The sequence below is a fragment of the Castanea sativa genome, chromosome 1, assembly GCF_040712315.1.
Source record: "Castanea sativa cultivar Marrone di Chiusa Pesio chromosome 1, ASM4071231v1".
NCBI lineage: Eukaryota > Viridiplantae > Streptophyta > Magnoliopsida > Fagales > Fagaceae > Castanea > Castanea sativa.
Genome location: NC_134013.1, coordinates 85,540,808 through 85,558,910, shown reverse-complemented (window position 1 = coordinate 85,558,910; position 18,103 = coordinate 85,540,808). Strand labels below are relative to the sequence as shown.

Genomic DNA, 18,103 nt, shown 5'->3' with positions numbered 1-18,103 from the left:
TTTAATTTCATTTTATTCATATACCAAAACACAATTATAATAAATACCTAATGTTAGAATATATAGTTTCATATAAAAACACATTCAAAATAATGTCTATGAGTAAGTGCCATAATTTTCAAATTTCATATTTAAACTAAAAAAATAAAAAATAAAAGAGAGAATAAAAATTGTATCATATTAAAATTTCTCATGCATTGCATGTGCACAACTTGCCAACTAGTATTATATCAAAGTCAAGACACAATTAGAATCCAAATTAAAATTATATATATAGTTTCATATACAAACACAATCATAAGGTTACCTAATAATTATGGCCATAATTATTACACATTTCCTATTTTGGCAAAAAAAAAAAAAATCATATTATGTTCCTTTTCGTACATTACAAGAGTTACCAACTAGTAATATATATAAGAGAAGTGCTACGTCCACAACATTTTTACAACATTTTCACAAAAAATCACAGGTGGTTAGTTGTTATTGGTTCAAATTTAAATTTAGGACTGAGATTGCTTTTTTAACCCAACAATAACAACCAGTAACAACCTCCTACTTAGGATTTGTTGTAAAAATGTTGTAGATATATCATTTCTCTATATATAAAATCGAAAACGTTAGACTTTTGATTAACCTCTTAATATAGCATCACATAAACTCTTGAAGTTTCACAATTTTACATCTTATTATTCTAATAAATATTGTTTAATTGAATTTTAAATTATATAAAGATTTCTTATAAATCCTTCTATATTTGAACTTTCCTTTAATTAGAATATTGACACTTGATGTTTAAATGATAGAATAAATATAAATTATATATTAGATTCGAACATCATCATAATAAAGACCTATTAATAACTACTATAATTATCAAATTTTATATTTTTTTAAAATACAATAAAGAAATTTCTTTGTGCATTGCAAATGTTACTAATTATATCTTAATTTTGTTGCCAATTGACCTATTCATAATACTCTATACCAAAGCCAAGATGGTCACCTCCACTCTACTATTTACCTCTAATCAGGGACAGAGCTAGGATTTTAAGCTAGCGGGGACTGGAGTATAAAGAAAAAAAAAAACTCCAAATAAACATCCATATAGTATTAAAAAATTATAAATACTTAAAATCGTTATTTCTAAATACATTTAGATATAATTATTTACCAACAAAGAAAAAAAAATGTTGTTTTTGTACTAGCTGGCTAGGATTTTTTTGTTGGATAAAACATTACTTAAATTATCCCAATTAGTTATAAGATGATTTAATTTGAATCATCACAATAATTAAATTACAATAATGTTTTATCACTTTCTCCAAAAAAAAGGTATATGATGATTCAATTATTGACCACAATTGTAGACTCTTCAATTAACATTTAATTTATATAATCTTTCTATAAACATTGCTAGAGTTTCTCAAAAAAAAAAAAACATTGCTAGAAAGTGAACCTATTATATATTCAATGAACAAAGACAAAACCAAGATCTCAAATGAGAATAGAAAAAAAAATCTAAACAAAATACATTCATAAGCACTAAGCAGCATAAACCACTACGACAGTTCACTAGTTAGTTAGGCTCTAGTGGGGAGTAAACTTGCCACTCATCTGACCATTTCCTTTACACTTTGTTTGGTTGTAGCTAGGGGGAAGGAAGAGAAAGGAAAAGAGAGAGGGAAGGGAAAGAGAAAAGAAAGTAGGAAAAGTTAGGTGTGTTTGGATACAGGAAATAATTTCTTTTCTTTCCTTTTTTTGGTTTTAAAAGGGGAAGGAAAGAAATTTTGTATATTTTTACCTTTATGCCCTTATCTATATTTGACATTTTTCACCATTTTTAAAACCAGAGAGCATTTCAATAAATTCCTTTAAAATCAGCCTACTATAATTTCATCATTCCCTTCTTATTCATCCATTTTGGGCAAACACAAATTTGTGAGCCTAGGAGAAATACAATCCCTCATTTTCTCTCTTCTTCCCTTCCATAATTGTAACCAAATTAACAGTTGAAATTAGGTCACTTCCTTTCTAATCCCTTCTCTTCCCTCCTCTTCTATCGTATCCAAATTAACAAAGTGTTCAGGAGAAACAAATCTTGTCACCATTCAACGTAATTAGGCAACTCGATCGGACTGAATTTTGGTGCTAGATATGAGGTCTTCAGTGCAAGAGAAAGGCAAGTGAGTTTGGAGACTTGAAATGAAAGAGATGACCTAATGAAGGAGGGGTGGGAGATATAGGCCAAGGGGTCAAGTTAGATGAGTGACAAACACCCACACCCATGGATCGATTGATAAGAGCATCTACATCGGTGGTAGAGCTAAAAATTTTAGCATTTAATGTTTCAAAAAGTTTCTTTATCTATTTTAACACATATTTTCTCAACACACCATGAATTAATTCTCTCTTCTTCTTCTTCTTTTTTTCCCATCAGCCAGACACTATTCATTTTTTAAATTAATTTCTTTCTCACTTCTTCTCTCTTCCTCTCTACCACAAAAACCCAACAAAAGACACAAGTGTAATTAAAATTTTTTTTATCCCTTGTTACAGTGAACTACTAGTCTTGGCAGTTCACTATAGCAAGTTGCCAAAAAATTTTGGCTTTGGCACCATTGATGTTGGGCATTTTTTAGAGTTTTGAGGAATTAAAAATAGCTTTATAGTTTTTTAACACCTCTATTGTTGATGCTCTAAGGGCCAAGTTTTAAGGGCGATAACTTATTGCTGACCATCGATTCTGTGGGTAGTACATCTTATTAGGGATATAGGTTTGTAGTCTAGTTTATCTTGTTGTAGTACACCTAATCTATTGAAATTGGAAAAAAAAAAAAAAAACATTTGGTGAAGAAATATTCCGACACTAGAAATAAGTTTTAGTGACGAAAATATTAGGTGACAAAAATTTCATCACCTATCATTTTTTTTATTAGCGACGAAAATATTAGATGACAAAAATTTTGTCACCTATCATTTTTTTATTAGCGACGAAACATTTTCATCACCAATACATTCTATGACGGAGCTAAGGTGACGAATGTTGTTTCGTCACCATATGTATTTGGTGACGAAATAAGGACACCTCTATTGCTGATCCTCTAAGGGCTGAGTTTTAAGGGTGATAACTTATTGCTGACCATCGATTCCTTTGAGGCCAATCGTGTTTGATCATGCAAACAGGTGGATCACACTTCCAATTTTGTAAATATTCAGCACTCAATTAAACATTTATCATCCTTTAGGTTCGTGTCTTTTTGATATTTAAACAATTTTTTTGCATATAATATAGTACTTTAAGTATTGCGTTTTTATAATAAATCAATGATTCATTTCATTTCTTTCAAAATTAAACAATTAAGTCACGTATATATTTGTACGTATCAATTAGTCATGTCACTCTGTGAAAGTGATCAATATTATTGTATCAAGTTTTGTGGTTACACATAAATAACGAATGAAGTAATTGCACTGTATAACTTTCAGAAGCAAGTATTTGACTAAATGGGGAAAGTATAAGGAAGAAGTATTGTATTTAGGACGTGTTTGTGGCAGTGCATTCTGGAGGAAGGCCTTGAGGAAATCGCTTAGTGTCTGTGCAGTAGTTGTATATCATGTAATTCTTTTGCACCCACTGGAGCCTCTCTTGGCTTGTTGAGTCCATCTTTTCGGAGAGCCAAGCATTGCTACGTGAGGTGGAAGGTGAAGTTGAACTACAAGAAGATGCCCCAGAGGACCAAACACAAGCACTTGCATTGAAGTTTCTATAGGAAGCTGTGAAAGGAGCTTGTGTCCAATCTGTCTTCACTAGTCCACCCCTTGTGGCCCAATCATCAGCATTCCAGAGGCTTGAGTGTATCTTCATGGACTGGTTTTTGGGAAATGGAACGCCAATTGACTCCAAGTTCTTGAACTCTCTAATGGGAGTGCCATCTACAGATAAGCTGAGAAAAGAACAAAAAAGGTGTCAGTATATGTAGTTTTAAGAAAGGAAGAACCACAATAGTAAAAGCCAATTCTGAGATATATATTGAATGGATTTTGTGCTTACATGATGCGTTGGGGATTCCAAAGAATGGAATAGGTGTGGAAATCAGCGGTGGGGTCAAACCATAGGTAGAATTGCTGCTCTCTATTGCCTTTGCCTTGGCTGAAAATATTTGTGTGAACAATGTATGGATCACCGCTTAGGTTGCCCAAAAATTCAAAGTCTATCTCATCCCACAATGACCCTTCTGAGCGTAACTGCAATATGTAAGTCATTATTAGCATATGCTATGTAAAAAATAGTGTCTTTAATATATCTTATCTCTAACAAGTTGAAATATCTCATGGGATAAATTTTTAGGAGCAACAATATTGTGAACAAGAACTTACATAGTAGGCAGTCACAGTGCCAGCAGAGTTACCAGAAACAAGCTTGACTTGCATATCAATCTTGCCAAACAGATACTCATTCTTGGAGTTGAAACCAGAGCCAGAGGCTTTGTCAAGGGAGAGAGTAAGAAGCTCTCCATTGTTGAGTATCTGAGCTCGGCCATCTCCCCAGGTAAGGTCAAAGTCTTGGTAGAAATTACCCGCAAAAGCCAACATCAGAGAGCTAGCCATTATCACAACTAGCAGACAAGATGAACGAATTAAAGAGAAAGAAGCCATTAGTTGATGTTTTGAAAGCAACAATATTAAAGAGATAGAGAGGTTGTTTATGATAAAGAGTAGTGAAACTTTAGCGTTTGTCTTGAACTAAGATTTTGATGTGCAACTAAGTCACAGTGTTGCACAATTTATATAGGGGTGAAGAGGTGTCTAATTAGAAGGTTCCTTATCCTTGCCGAACAAAATATAGAGCTGGTGTCTTAGTAGAGAGGGTTGGTAACAGCTAGACATTGACTACAGCGTGTGATTTTTTCATAAAACTTACACAAAAATTTTGCTAAGCATTTGATAGAGCTAATTGGGGTCGGTGCCGCCTAATATTGGTCATTGGTGATGAATGTCCAACCATTACACGCGGTTTGAGCAGAAACCAAACACCAAATTCCTAAGACGTAAGCGTAGTGCGTTTCATAGGGCCACGCCACCACATCATTGCATATATGGGCTTTCGGTCATTGTCGTATATTACTTAAATGGAAACACGTCTATAGTTTATGAATCAACTGGCCCCTCAACATACGAAATTGCAACTTTGTCATTTTTGTCGCGTTTACTGTGTTCAGTTTCAAACCTCTTCCATTTGGCTATGCTACCAACTTTCCCATTTTCTATTTTTCTTATTTCCTATTATTACAATATTATATTTTTTTCAGCTTTTATTTTGTTGGGCTTCCATTTGTTTGACGATGCTTATAATAAAAATTAAAAAAATTGCCAACAACCTTGTAATTGGTCTCTCTTTGAAAGAGAACTAAAGTTTGAATCATAATATATCAATTTTCTTTATTAAAAAAATAGACTATGCTTAAAAATAAAAAATAAACTAGAGGCACATCGTTTTAAGTCTCATTTTCTTATACAACTGTATAAATAAATTTATATTATACTTATGTTATCAAATGAGAATTCTCTCCCTTTGCACCTAGCTTGATATATATAGGGGACTGGTGGTTCACTCTTAAGAGTCTAGGCCACGTAATTAAATTTATCCATGGATTCAAATTAGTCAAATAATTTCATCTATTTCCTCTTAAATAAATATGCTCTTGTGTTCAAATAGAATGAAAGATACATATCAAAATTTCCCACAATTTTCTAATCAAAATTTCAAGAAAATTGAATAAGAAAAATGTAACGTTTGGCTCTTGTGAGTGGATGTATGTTGTGTCATCAAACAACTTAAATTTCTCCAGTTTTCTCCATTCTATATTCTCCTTTATCCATCACAGACCACTTCAAATGTTCTACACACCTTGTATTTGTAAGCAGTCACACCTATATAACAATAAATATATAATTTTTTTTATCCAAGATAGAAAGTCTACTCTAACCTAATTAATCTAAGTGTATATGTGTGTGAAACTCTCTTCTTGAGGCTTTAATCTCAGGCCTGCTCCCCACATCCTACAAGTATTTAATACTTGTGGAATGACCATCGCGCCAAAGGTGCACGATGGTAGATATATAAAATTTGAAAGTCTGAATGAAAGTTCGGTTTCATTAACTCCAAAATAGCTCATCTCTTGCTACAAGAATATGTTAAATTAATTAGGAGACTCTAAAATAGCCCATCTCTTGGATCAACTGAGTAGTGGAAGTGCATGTTACTAGATTTGGAGAAAAAAATGAATAAGAAGTAATGGCTCGAGAAATTGATCACTGGGAATTGAAAAGGACATGCCCCTAATTTGAAGGTAAATACATTAATTAAAAGGTAGAATATATGAGAAGTGATGACATCACACTTCAAAACAAAGTAATTATTTAGTACTCTTGAGAATACAGCAACATAATATATCATCATCTCACATAATAATATTTTTCATGTATTTAATTCATAATAAAATTTATCATTCATGTGAAATAGGGATATTAAATACTTGTAACCTAAAATTACCTAATAATTTTCCTACCAAATTGTACTAATTTTCAAACTTCCACTGAATTGTGGAAAGACAATTAAGCAAATGCACTGCATGTGCTTTTTCACCGGTTGAAAAGATGTTTAAAAAAAAAAATAACAAATAAATGCATTACCTATCCAGTTTTTTTTTTTTTTTTTTTTTCCTAAACTGCAATGCCACTCCCATATTATTTTTTTTTTTAAATGTCACTACTTGGCTTTATTTGTACACTATCCATTCAAAGAAAACACCTTATAAAGGCAAATAAAACACCAAAATTAATTCGTAACCTCCTAAGTCCTATCCATTCTTTTTTTGATGAATGGTCCTATCCATTCATTGCCAAAACACAAGCAAACATATGACATTGTCCTTTAGCCTGTTGAACAAACGTGTATAACATTTTCTCTATAAAAAATAAAACGTGTAGTAAAAATGAAAAATTAAATAAATATTGCAAGGGACATTTAATTTAATCAGGCTAGGCCTAAGCTAACAAACCTAGAGTCCCATTAGTAACTTTATTAGTCCACATAGAACAGTATATTCTTTTTCAGGGTGTTCAGGGTCCCATTCTACTCGCTAAAATATTCATGCATAGTTTCGATGTTCCTCTAGCAAAAAGAAAACTTTATCATACATTTAATTTTATCAATTTATAGTACATCCCACTATAGAAATGGTCCTTTTATTGTCTTTTTAATAATCAAAATGGCACAAAGAAAACAAATTCCGTGCAATAGAAACAATATCTTGAGCACGTAAAAAATTTTCCTATGGATTTTCGCATCCTATGCCTTGGTGGTGACAGTGCATTCCAGTGGGAGGCCCTGAGGGAATCGCTTTGTGTCCGAGCAATAATTGTAGACCATGTAATTCTTCTGCACCCATGTCAGCCTCTTTTGGCTCCTAGAATCGAGCTCTTGGGAGAGCCATGCATTACTGGTAGAGTTGGATGAGCTACAAGAAGACACACCATTAGACCAAATACAAGCGTTGGCATTGAAGCTCTTGAAGGAAGCAGTGAAAGGTGCTTGAGTCCAGTCCGTCTTCACAAGCCCTCCTCTTGTGGCCCAATCATCAGCGTTCCATAAGCTAGAGTACACCCTCATTGACTGGTTCTTCGGGTAAGGAATGCCAAAAGACTGCAAGTTCTTGAACTCTCTAATTGGCCTACCATCAACGTAGAATCTGAATAAAGAAACAGAGCAATGATGCACAAGTCAATGGGAGAAGCCACCCAAAAATAGTGATATTCTCATTTTTAAAAAAAATTAAATTTATAATTCTAATCGTGGTAATTTGTACTCTGTGAAATGTAAAAATAAATACAAACCGTGAAAATGTAAAAGATAAAAAGTTAATGGAGGTTCTTAGGAGTTTGTTAATATACTAAAAGTTTTGATACCATTTTCATTAGAACTATAAAAAATTGTCAAAAAAAATTAAGTTGCTTTTTTTTTCACATAAAAAGTTATTAAAAATATTTCTTAAATCAATAATTTTAAAGTATCTGTTTACTTTTTCAACTTAAAAATAAATTTTAAAATATCATGTACTCAATTGAGCTTATCATGGAGTATATTTTTAAGAAAATTATTGTATCACAATCCTAATATTCACACAATCTATGTACACATTTTGAAAAAAAAATGTGGATACAATATACACACTTTTTAAATGATGTAGATGTATAAAGTATGGGCATTGAAAGTGTGAGACAATCACTACTACATGTACGTTTATGCTTAATTACTTACATAATGTTTCCTGGGTTCCATAGTATGGAATAGGTGTGAAAGTCAGCCGCGGGGTCGAACCAGAGGTAGAATTGCTGCTCTCTGTCGCCCTTGCCTTGGGTGTAAACATTAGTATGGACAATATAAGGATCACCACTCAGGTTCCCTAAGAACTCAAAGTCTATCTCATCCCATGATGAACCTTGTGAGCGTAACTGCAACATAAAGATTTTTACATATTTGTATAAATTAAGGCTCTTGGTCAGATAATGACAGAAAAAATTTCACAATTACCAACCTGACAAGCTTAATTAATATATGTCAATAATTATCTGATATAAAATTAATGTTACACTAATCACAATCTACCGCTTCAATAAGTTGTGAAAAAAACTGTGAAGTTTATTGTGATTTTAACATTATACTTAGTTATATAAATTAAGCAACAAATATTTGAACATGAACTTACATAATAGGCAGTGACTGTGCCAGCAGAATTGCCAGGGACAAGCTTAAGTTTCATATCAATTTTTCCAAACAAGTATTCATTCTTAGATTGGAAGCCCGAGCCAGAGGTTTTGTCAAGAGAGAGAGTAAGAAGCTTGCCATTGTTGAGTATCTTAGCACGGCCATCACCCCATGTGATATCAACATCTTGGTCGAAGTTACCAGCAAAGGCAACTAACAAGGAGCCAACCAAAAGAGACGTGGTCACAGCCACTACAAAGACATTTGAATTATAATATGAAAAAGAAGCAGCCATATACACTGATTTTAGATACTAGTTTAAGACTTCTTCAAGTGGTTTCTGGATGTGAGCCGAGTTGGGTAAATGGACTTTGTTTTCTTGGGTATATATACTAGTCCTAGTGGGGATCATACTAAGAGGAATGTTTTTTTTTTCTTTGAATATAAAAATTGGCTGGTGGAGTGAAGTGGGAACTAAAGTTGCTAAATAGCTGGACAGCAATAAGAGACATTATAGAATGGACAAAGTTTTCATAATCATTGTTGGTCCATTTAGATGCTGTTTCTGGTTCTGGGGTGGCATTATTTTACATGGAAGTACAAAGTCATTTCCTAGGTTGTGTCCATCTACCCCATACCCCAAGTTATGACTCGCCCCAAGTGTGTGGTTTTTTCCATAACCATGTGCTGCCATCAGCAAAAAGACTGTTCCAGTCACCCCACACAAATTTCTAATCTTCGCTCTAGAAAGCTCTCGTATATTGTTCAGGAAAAAACTAGAAAGAACTCCATACTTTGCACTCTCCTGCTTTCTGGCCCTCGGTTGTCTTAGACCTTTAGAAGAAACTAGAGAACCGTAAAATAAAAACTGAAATGCAGGTCAGCACTCATTCATCAACATGATTTTATTCTTCTTCTCACACTCTAGATTAGACCTGATAAAATTTGAACAAGACCCATCAACCCGCCTAAACTGATCAAACAAAAGAATATGGTATATGTAATAGGAATAACAGTCCACTTTAATCTGATCAATCCAATTTTGACTTGGTCGACCCGTTCAATATCTAGCATTTATTATAAAATGGGTAAATTAAACCAATCCCTTTTAAGATTTTACAAAACGACATACTACTAAAAGTTTCATGAAATGACACTTTCTAATTTGTTCTTAAACTTGCATAAATGTAACAATTTAGTTTTCACTAACATAATATTTAATTTAAAAAATATTCATATTGGTGAACAAAATTTCTTTTCAAATTAGTTTAGAGAAAAACTTTTCAAACTCTTCATAGATCTTCATATTGAGTGGAAATTTTAAAAATTTAACCATTAGATTAAATATTCTTATTATATCATTTATGTTTGTAAAATTTCAAGAAAATCAAAGATCATTAAACAAATATTAAAATTTCAAGTTTTGTTATCTAAAATTGTGTATATAATAAAAAATAAATTTATTGATCGAATAGTAAATAACATCTGATTTGAATGAAATTTGATATGCATGTTAAGTACATGAGAACATAAAGTGGAGTACCCGTTAACAAACTCAATTGATGATTGATGTAAAATACTATTGATGATTGATGTAACATGAGGAACATATGGCTGTATACTAAAGTTATGAAAATTCTATTACTCGTCAACGTGATGAGAAATTCTCAATATAAATCTTTTCAATGTCTAAGTTACGATTAACGCTGAGTAAATTTTTGTATGTTTTGTTAGAAAATTTAATATTGGCTAATTCTATAACGAAAAGTGTGGTAATTTTGTGTTATTTACTTTGTAATTCTAGAAACCACTTCTATTCACTGAGCAAGATTGAAGATTTTGCTCAAACGGAATCTAGAACACGTTCTAGCAAAAATGAATTAAATTAGGCTCAATGATCCTTAAAAACATGTGTATATACTATATTGACTTATATAGTTATATTTAATTATAATCTAATTTCTTACTATTTTTTATGCAAACATGTCCAAACTATTTTAAGCCCGAGCTCATTTACCCAATAACAAAACAATTTCCCATGAATTAGAAGAATAAAAAATGAAGAGAAGGCCGAAGACTTGTCTGCCCATTAAGTAAGTTTTTTAAATAACAGAAGAAAAGTAAAACTGTAAAAGATATAGCAATTGATGTTTGTTGGCAGTAAAACTCATTGGTTTCTACTTTCTATGTAGAGCAAAAACACAGAAACTAAAGAAACAGTGGCACCGAACAAGAAGAAACTGCAATGCAAAGATGGCAAGTTCAATTTTTGGGCCGGTACACCTTGGTATTGGGCCGATCTGAAATGAAGATACTACTGAAATGATCGAAATGAGCCGGTTCACCTTGGTGTTGGGGAACATTTGGGCCCATATGAAATTTATTTCCTTAAATACAACAAAGATTTTGTTGTTGTTATTTTTTTTTTTGGATGCGAAGATTTTGTTGTTTTTGATCATGAAGAACATTTGTATTCTATTTATTTATTATAATTTTTGTATGTATTATGAGAGGTTTATTTAATATTAGGCCACCATTATTACCAAAATATATAATTAGAAAAATACCAAGTTTTTTAATAGGTATGATTGGACTTGACAAAGAATCGATCCGCAGATAAATTCAAAATGATGTGTAAGAAATATTATTTTATTTCTAAAACAAAAGGTCGTGGAAAATATTGTAGGAATCATTAGTAACCATTTCCTCAAAAAAAAAAAAAAAAGAATCATTAGTAACCAAAGTTATACAATATTCTTCTACTAACTTTGTTTTGAGAGATATATTCTTCTACTAACTTAATTAACTATAGTCTTAAAGAAACTCAACCATAGATAATATTAAATGGCAGCATGTATGGCACTTCCGGTTTTTATATTTTAAATTAGTTTTTTTTCCTTTCTTTTTCTTTTTTTTTAAATTATGCACACTAACATCTTAAAATTAAAAAAAGCAAGGCAACAGGCCACTATAAAGCATAAGTTAATTTACAAAGAATATTATATTAAAAAAATACAATTAATCATATATTAATTTAAATATTTTTTTATTAGGTTGTTAAAATCTACTAATTAATTGTATATGTTTTTTTTTTATTACAAAAAATTGGGCTATAGTAGTGTTTTTAAACTGTAGCTATAGCCCAAAAACCGCCAATATAAGCCAAAATAGCCCGGCATTTTTTTTTTTATATAGCACTTCATTGCGCTGCACAACGAGTATGACAATAAGTCTAGCTGAATTAATCATACATATTAATTTGTCACCACATATATTAATTTGAAAAGACTATAGTACTAATAGTACTATAATTTTCTTTAAAAGAAAGACCACCAATCATTTGTCTATTTCCTATTAAGTTTTATCTTCTCCATTGAATTGGATACCGACACTCCCACACTAGTTTCTCGTTAGCTATGGAGGCCATAGTTCTATACACAACACCAGCTGCCGGCCACCTGATTCCCATGGTAGAGCTAGGCAAACTAATACACACCCACCAGCCTTCACTCACCATCCACATTCTTATCGCTCCGGTACCGTATGGAGCTAGCTCCACAGCTCCATACATAGCTGCTGTGTCTTCTACCACTCCATACATCACTTTTCACCATCACCCTCCCATTACTCTTCCTCCCAACACCTCTAATTCCACCATTGAAACTCTTATCTTTGAGTTCATAAACCTTAACAATCCCAATGTCCACCAATCCCTCCTTTCCATTTCCAAAAGCTACAACATTGAAGCACTCATCATGGATTTCTTTTGCTCTAATGCTCTTTCCATTGCAGCCAATCTCAACATCCCCGGCTACCATTTTTCAACTTCCGGTGCAGCTGCTCTGACTTATAAACTATATCTCCCTACCATCCAAAAAAATGGCACCACAAATTTCAAAGACCTCAATAAATCCCAGATCCTTAACGTTCCTGGAGTACCACCATTTCAATCCTCAGATTTGCCAAAAATACTACTCAATAACGAGTGCTTTCTAGAATGCTCAATAACATTGGCTAATTCATCAGGAATAATTGTCAACACCTTTGAATCATTGGAGCCACGAGCTATTCAAGCAATAGCTGATGGGCTATGCGTCCCGGACAATCCTACACCCCCTGTGTACTACATTGGACCATTAAGTCGTGGTCACAATGAAGATGAGGCCGTGGCACACGAGTGCTTAACTTGGCTTGACTCGCAACCGTGTCAGAGTGTTGTGTTTTTGTGCTTTGGAAGCTTGGGGTTATTCTCTATAGAGCAGTTGAAGGAGATAGCTTCAGGGTTGGAAAATAGTGGGCACAGGTTCTTATGGGTGGTGCGTAATCCACCTAGCGGTGATGCAAATCATAGCTTGGCTGTGTCAACTCAGCCTGACCCAGATTTGGATTCGTTACTTCCTGAGGGTTTCTTGCGTCGTACGAAAGAGAGGGGACTAGTAGTGAAGTCCTGGGCACCACAGGTGGCCGTGTTGAATCACAACTCGGTGGGTGGGTTTGTGAGTCATTGTGGATGGAACTCGGTGCTTGAAGCTGTGTGTGCTGGAGTGCCAATGGTGGCGTGGCCCCTTTACGCGGAGCAAAGGTTTAACAGGATGGTGTTGGTGGAGGACGTGAAAATGGCGTTGTGGATGAACGAGTCAGAGGACGGGTTTGTGAGTGCAACAGAGGTGGAGATGCGAGTTAGAGAGTTAATGGACTCAGAAAACAGTAACTCCACTGTTAGGGAACGAGTTATTGCTTTGAAAGAAGGAGCTAAGGCTACAGTGTGTGAGGGCGGGTCATCTCGTGTAGCATTAATCAAACTCGTTGAGTCGTGGAAGAACTAAGAAGCAAAATTGAGTTTGACCTTGCTTATCTCTGATACCTGTGTGAAGTGGAATGGTTTAAGTGACTTTTGTATTGGGTCTTCAGTTCAGGGGTTCCATGCTCAAACAGAGTTCACAACTTAGGTTCATTCTTTTTGCATTTTATTTGTTTGATAGATTGTCCCAATGAATAAAATTTGTGATTTCTTTTGAATTTGGGCATAGACCCCTTCATGAAACTTGCTTCTTTTCATGAGAAAATTATAACTCTGTCATCAAGATTCATTCTTAGACATGTAATTATTAATTTTTAAATGTCTTGAACAAGACGTGAATTTAAAACCTTGTAACATTCATTATAAATTTAAGAACTCATTATAAGAGGCACTATATATGTGGATGTTTTCTTGGGTATGTATCATGTACGACATGGAATTGAAATATTGTGTTTCTTCTAGTGAAAAAAAATTTGGGGTTAAGTATTAAATAATTTTGAAATCTTCTGTTGAAAAAAAAATGATAAAGGTTCTGGCTTTTGGAGGTAGATTAACTTGCTTTTTGTAATGAGATTTTGGTAGTAGAAGTTTTCCTGTTCAAGCATTTCCTTCTTGCTTGTAACTCAAATTTATTTTGCATTTTTGCTTTCAAGAAACTACTTTTTCAATGTAGCCAAGACAATGGGGCACCCCTTTTCTTTCTTTTCCCTCTACTCTGGCAGAAAACTCCAAGAATGTGATCCATTATTAGAAACTGTGGAGTGTAAGAAATGTGTTAGGAATGTCCAAATTCTGCACGCTTGGTTAGCAAGAAATGCCTCATTGTTAAGCTTCCTATTGCCCGTTTGGATCCAACTTAATTCACGGTTGCATTTTACCTTTCACGTTTTCTCTTTTTTTTTTTTTCTTTTTTTTTTTCTTTTTTTGTTGGTTCAGCTACATATTGTTGACTTTTAAGCAGTAAACAGTGCATTCATGCACTGTTCATGAGTCCCACAAACTCCACTTTTCAACCACATTTTATTAAAAATTGGTCTCACGTCACTATTCACACATTTAAAAATTATTTTACTACAGTGTTTTCAATTTTCAATTTCAGTTTCAGCAAAATAAGTTCTATCCAAATTAACCCTAGTCCCAAAGAAAGAAGCTTCCTAGTCTCCCCCCCCCCCCCCTTTCATTTGTTTTGGTTTTAGTGATTCATCCCAAAGAAAGAAGGTGAACGTGTCTTTGATGGGAGTAAGGTTGTTTGCATTTGATAGTTGAGAGCACCGACTTGATAAGTGTTAGTTAGCCTTCCTGCCAAGTGAAGGAGTAAAACTACTGTTCAATTTCCTTGAAGTGATAATAGGGAGAACAAGGTATTTCCCTTAAATCTTCAACTATAGGGATGTTGACTTGCGTAAGAAAACAATTTAGATTTATTTAACCTAAAGATTTGCCCAGATTTGTTGCATAAACAATAGAAATGCTTGTTGAGGAGTAGCTTGGGAAAATAAAAAGATATTATCTGCAAAGGATATGACCCTGACAGATTGTAGAATTTTAATATGAAGTGCAGTATCAAGGAGAAGAGGCAAAGGATGAATAAGAAAGGTGATATAGGATTACCTTGATGAACTCCTCTTGAAGGTCTGCTAGTTTCCCCATTCGAAAGAACTGAGATCGAGGATGTTTCTAAGCACACCATGATGAGATCAATTGTGTGCTGTGGAAAATGTGAGAATTGAAGAGAATAACATATGAAAGGCTATTCAAGACGATCAAATGCTTTTTCTAAATCTATTTTGAAGAGCCTTTGGAATTAAAAAGTGGTGTTGTCCAATGATTCTATACTTTTTTTTTTTTTGAGAGTTTCAACGGAGGTCGTCCGGGATTGAACCCTAGATTTCTTATATAACCATCAGAGACTTTACCAGCTGCGCTAACTAGAACCCACATGTTTTAGATCACTTTTAAAATTCATATATATTAATGAATCCCTGGTCTCCTATTTATTGATATCTGTATTTTTTAAAAAATAAATAGTAAAAAAGAAGTCATAAAAAATAAAAAATAAAATAAAAACATTAACATGATGTTGTAATTGTAGCATTAAAATTAAATGGTTTCATATCTAAAAAATTGATAAGTCATACGACAAGTAAGAATTAATAAGGAAAACAATAATCTAAAAATGAAAAATTTATGACAATGGTAGTTGTATGGGACGCTATTCCTTTGAAGGCCCAACACCCACGAAACCTATCACAATAATGTCACGTATACAAGGCCCAAAACTCGTTGGGCCTCAAGTCCTAAAATATCATGTGCGAAATCACATACTTTATCAGGTCCACGAACACAGCCCAAATGGTCCTTGGCACCCAACTCAAATCCGAAAAACGGTATGAAGCTGGTTATGATTTAAACCGCGAAGGTAAGATCCTGCTTGTTCGGGGAATGCGGTTTCCCGAGAAGATGAGTTCCCGTAAGCCCAGTGAAGCATAGGGAGTATCGCTGCCGGGCAGTCCATCCAGCGGTAGAACCAGTTCCAATGCCACTCTCCACCACCTCCTACTCCCAACTAAACACCCTTTAAGGGTAATAGCATTGAACCCCTCCTCCCACTCACCATGAAAACAATCATAGTCCTTCCACTAACCTTAGGCTATAAATAAAAGATGGGAATTGTAGAATTGGTGGGCAATTTTAGGGAGGAAATATTGAGGAAATAGGATGATCATTCTGGAGAAAATATGGAGAATAATTCTGAGAACATTGGGAACAAGGGTATTTGAGTTGCCGAACATAGGACCACCCGTTGTAGGAAATCCAAAAGCCTACAAAGTAAATAAATTGTGAGCCCAAATAGAGTTTAAGTCCAATAACCACATTTTGAGTACGCACAGTAGTGCTTATAGTTTATGTAAGGTGATGGTTGATAGCCACTTAGCAAGATACATAAATAAAAAGTGTTTATTAATTTCACACTTGTATTACATTTGTTAGGTTCATATTTTTAAGCAATTGACATATCTTATGACAAAACACAATTTACTTATTCATTATCAGTCATTGTTTTCCACATGGTGTGCATAACATGTTTGTTAAGTGCTTTTGAGAAAGACAGGTATGAAGCCAATCAAAACAGTCAATCCTAATTCGTGCTATGATTTCTCAGGACTAGTTGTTTTTAGATAGGCTAGTGTATTTGAATGAGTTTATTCATTGTATTCGGGTTATTATTGTATTGAGCTTTCTTTTGTACTTGAGGTTTTGTTATTGATTGACAAATGGAGAGATTGTTAAGGTCATGTGTTTTGGTATTGTCAAGCATGCCAAATTATGTGTCTTTTATTCAGTTTTAATGTGTCTTAAAGTTGTAATTGAAGACCAAGTTGAAAATACAAAGTTTGCTCAAGAAAAGTTCAAGAAAAATACATTTTCAGCATGTACCTCGATAACAGCTCGATACCTCTCAATAAAAGCTCAAAAATTACTGTCTCATCAATAGAAGCTCAATAGCAAGATTGAGATTTTGTTCTCGATAGAAGCTCTACAGGTTGAGTGTTGCAAATTAGCAAAAATCAACAACGCAAAAAAACACAACTTTTTGTTTAAAGCCCGAATTGAGATCCGTTTGAACCAGTATTTAAAGGACATCATAAGCCATTTATGAAAAGGTTTTTCAGAGAGAGAAACACTATTTATGTAGCTAGGGTTTTGTAATCAAATTTTCTCTATTTCACCAAACCAAATAGTTTCAAAGTAGATCTAAAGATTCCATTGATGAAGAAGTTGAAGTCATAGGAACCACCATAGACTTGCTACTGTGAGGTAAACTTTCAAGAGGTTCTTGAAATCAGTTGGAGGTTCCAATTGTGAATGTGGGTGGAGCGTTCATATATTGAGAGTTTAGAAGTTCTGAAGCATTAGAAGGTTTCTGCAGTAAGTTCATCTACTATGATTGTAGAGTTTAGGAACAAAGGTTTTATACTAAATTTGAAACTTTTATTTATTATAGTGGATTGCTTTTTGGAAGGTTTCCCCCAAGTTTTTTATTGTGAAACTAGTTTGTTTCATTAGTTTTCCTGAATTATTATATCTTATCTTATTTACTATTTCATTGTGTATGATATTGACCTGATATTGATGTTTGTTTGTTTTTTTGAACAAAGATTGTTCATAATAGATCTAATTAACAATTTGGATTTAAAACTTATTAATTTTATCAACCGAGGTCTACATGAAGTTAAATCAGTTTGTGAATTTTATTGCCTTGACACTAGATTTTGAATTGTCAAAATAGATTAATGTTTAGATAGGATTATTATTCAGGTAAGATGCTAACTCTAAAAAGTTCCATACCACCGTACCAATAAAAAAAAAATAATAATAAAAAGTACGAAAATTACCTAAAGAAGTGCAACAGTGCAAGGCAAGTGATGGATTTTTTTTTTTTTTTTTGGGTCTTTTTTCTTTAATCTGGGAAAAGCTGGTAGTCCCAAGAACTTATGTTTGAGATATGAAGTGTGTATTTTCTTCCTAAA

The 18,103-nt window shown here is 33.5% G+C and overlaps 3 protein-coding genes across 3 annotated transcripts; 1 reads left to right on the top strand and 2 right to left on the bottom strand.

Moving 5' to 3' along the window:
• Positions 1–3,376: 3,376 nt before the first annotated feature.
• On the bottom strand, positions 3,377–4,770 carry LOC142642958 (putative xyloglucan endotransglucosylase/hydrolase protein 23). The gene is made up of 3 exons (XM_075817430.1): positions 4,381–4,770; positions 4,055–4,248; positions 3,377–3,947 (listed from the first exon to the last, which is right to left on the bottom strand). The coding sequence occupies exons 1-3, from the start codon at positions 4,657–4,659 to the stop codon at positions 3,539–3,541; spliced, it is 882 nt and encodes a 293-aa protein (XP_075673545.1). The 5' UTR covers positions 4,660–4,770; the 3' UTR covers positions 3,377–3,538.
• A 2,408-nt stretch (positions 4,771–7,178) lies between these two features.
• Positions 7,179–9,141, bottom strand: LOC142621605 (putative xyloglucan endotransglucosylase/hydrolase protein 23). The gene is made up of 3 exons (XM_075794902.1): positions 8,772–9,141; positions 8,324–8,517; positions 7,179–7,754 (listed from the first exon to the last, which is right to left on the bottom strand). Exons 1-3 carry the CDS (start codon positions 9,063–9,065, stop codon positions 7,355–7,357), a joined length of 888 nt encoding a protein of 295 aa, XP_075651017.1. The 5' UTR covers positions 9,066–9,141; the 3' UTR covers positions 7,179–7,354.
• Positions 9,142–12,141: 3,000 nt separating this feature from the next.
• On the top strand, positions 12,142–13,836 carry LOC142608103 (UDP-glycosyltransferase 88B1-like). The gene has a single exon (XM_075779811.1). The coding sequence runs from the start codon at positions 12,187–12,189 to the stop codon at positions 13,594–13,596; it is 1,410 nt and encodes a 469-aa protein (XP_075635926.1). The 5' UTR covers positions 12,142–12,186; the 3' UTR covers positions 13,597–13,836.
• The last annotated feature ends 4,267 nt before the right edge of the window (positions 13,837–18,103 follow it).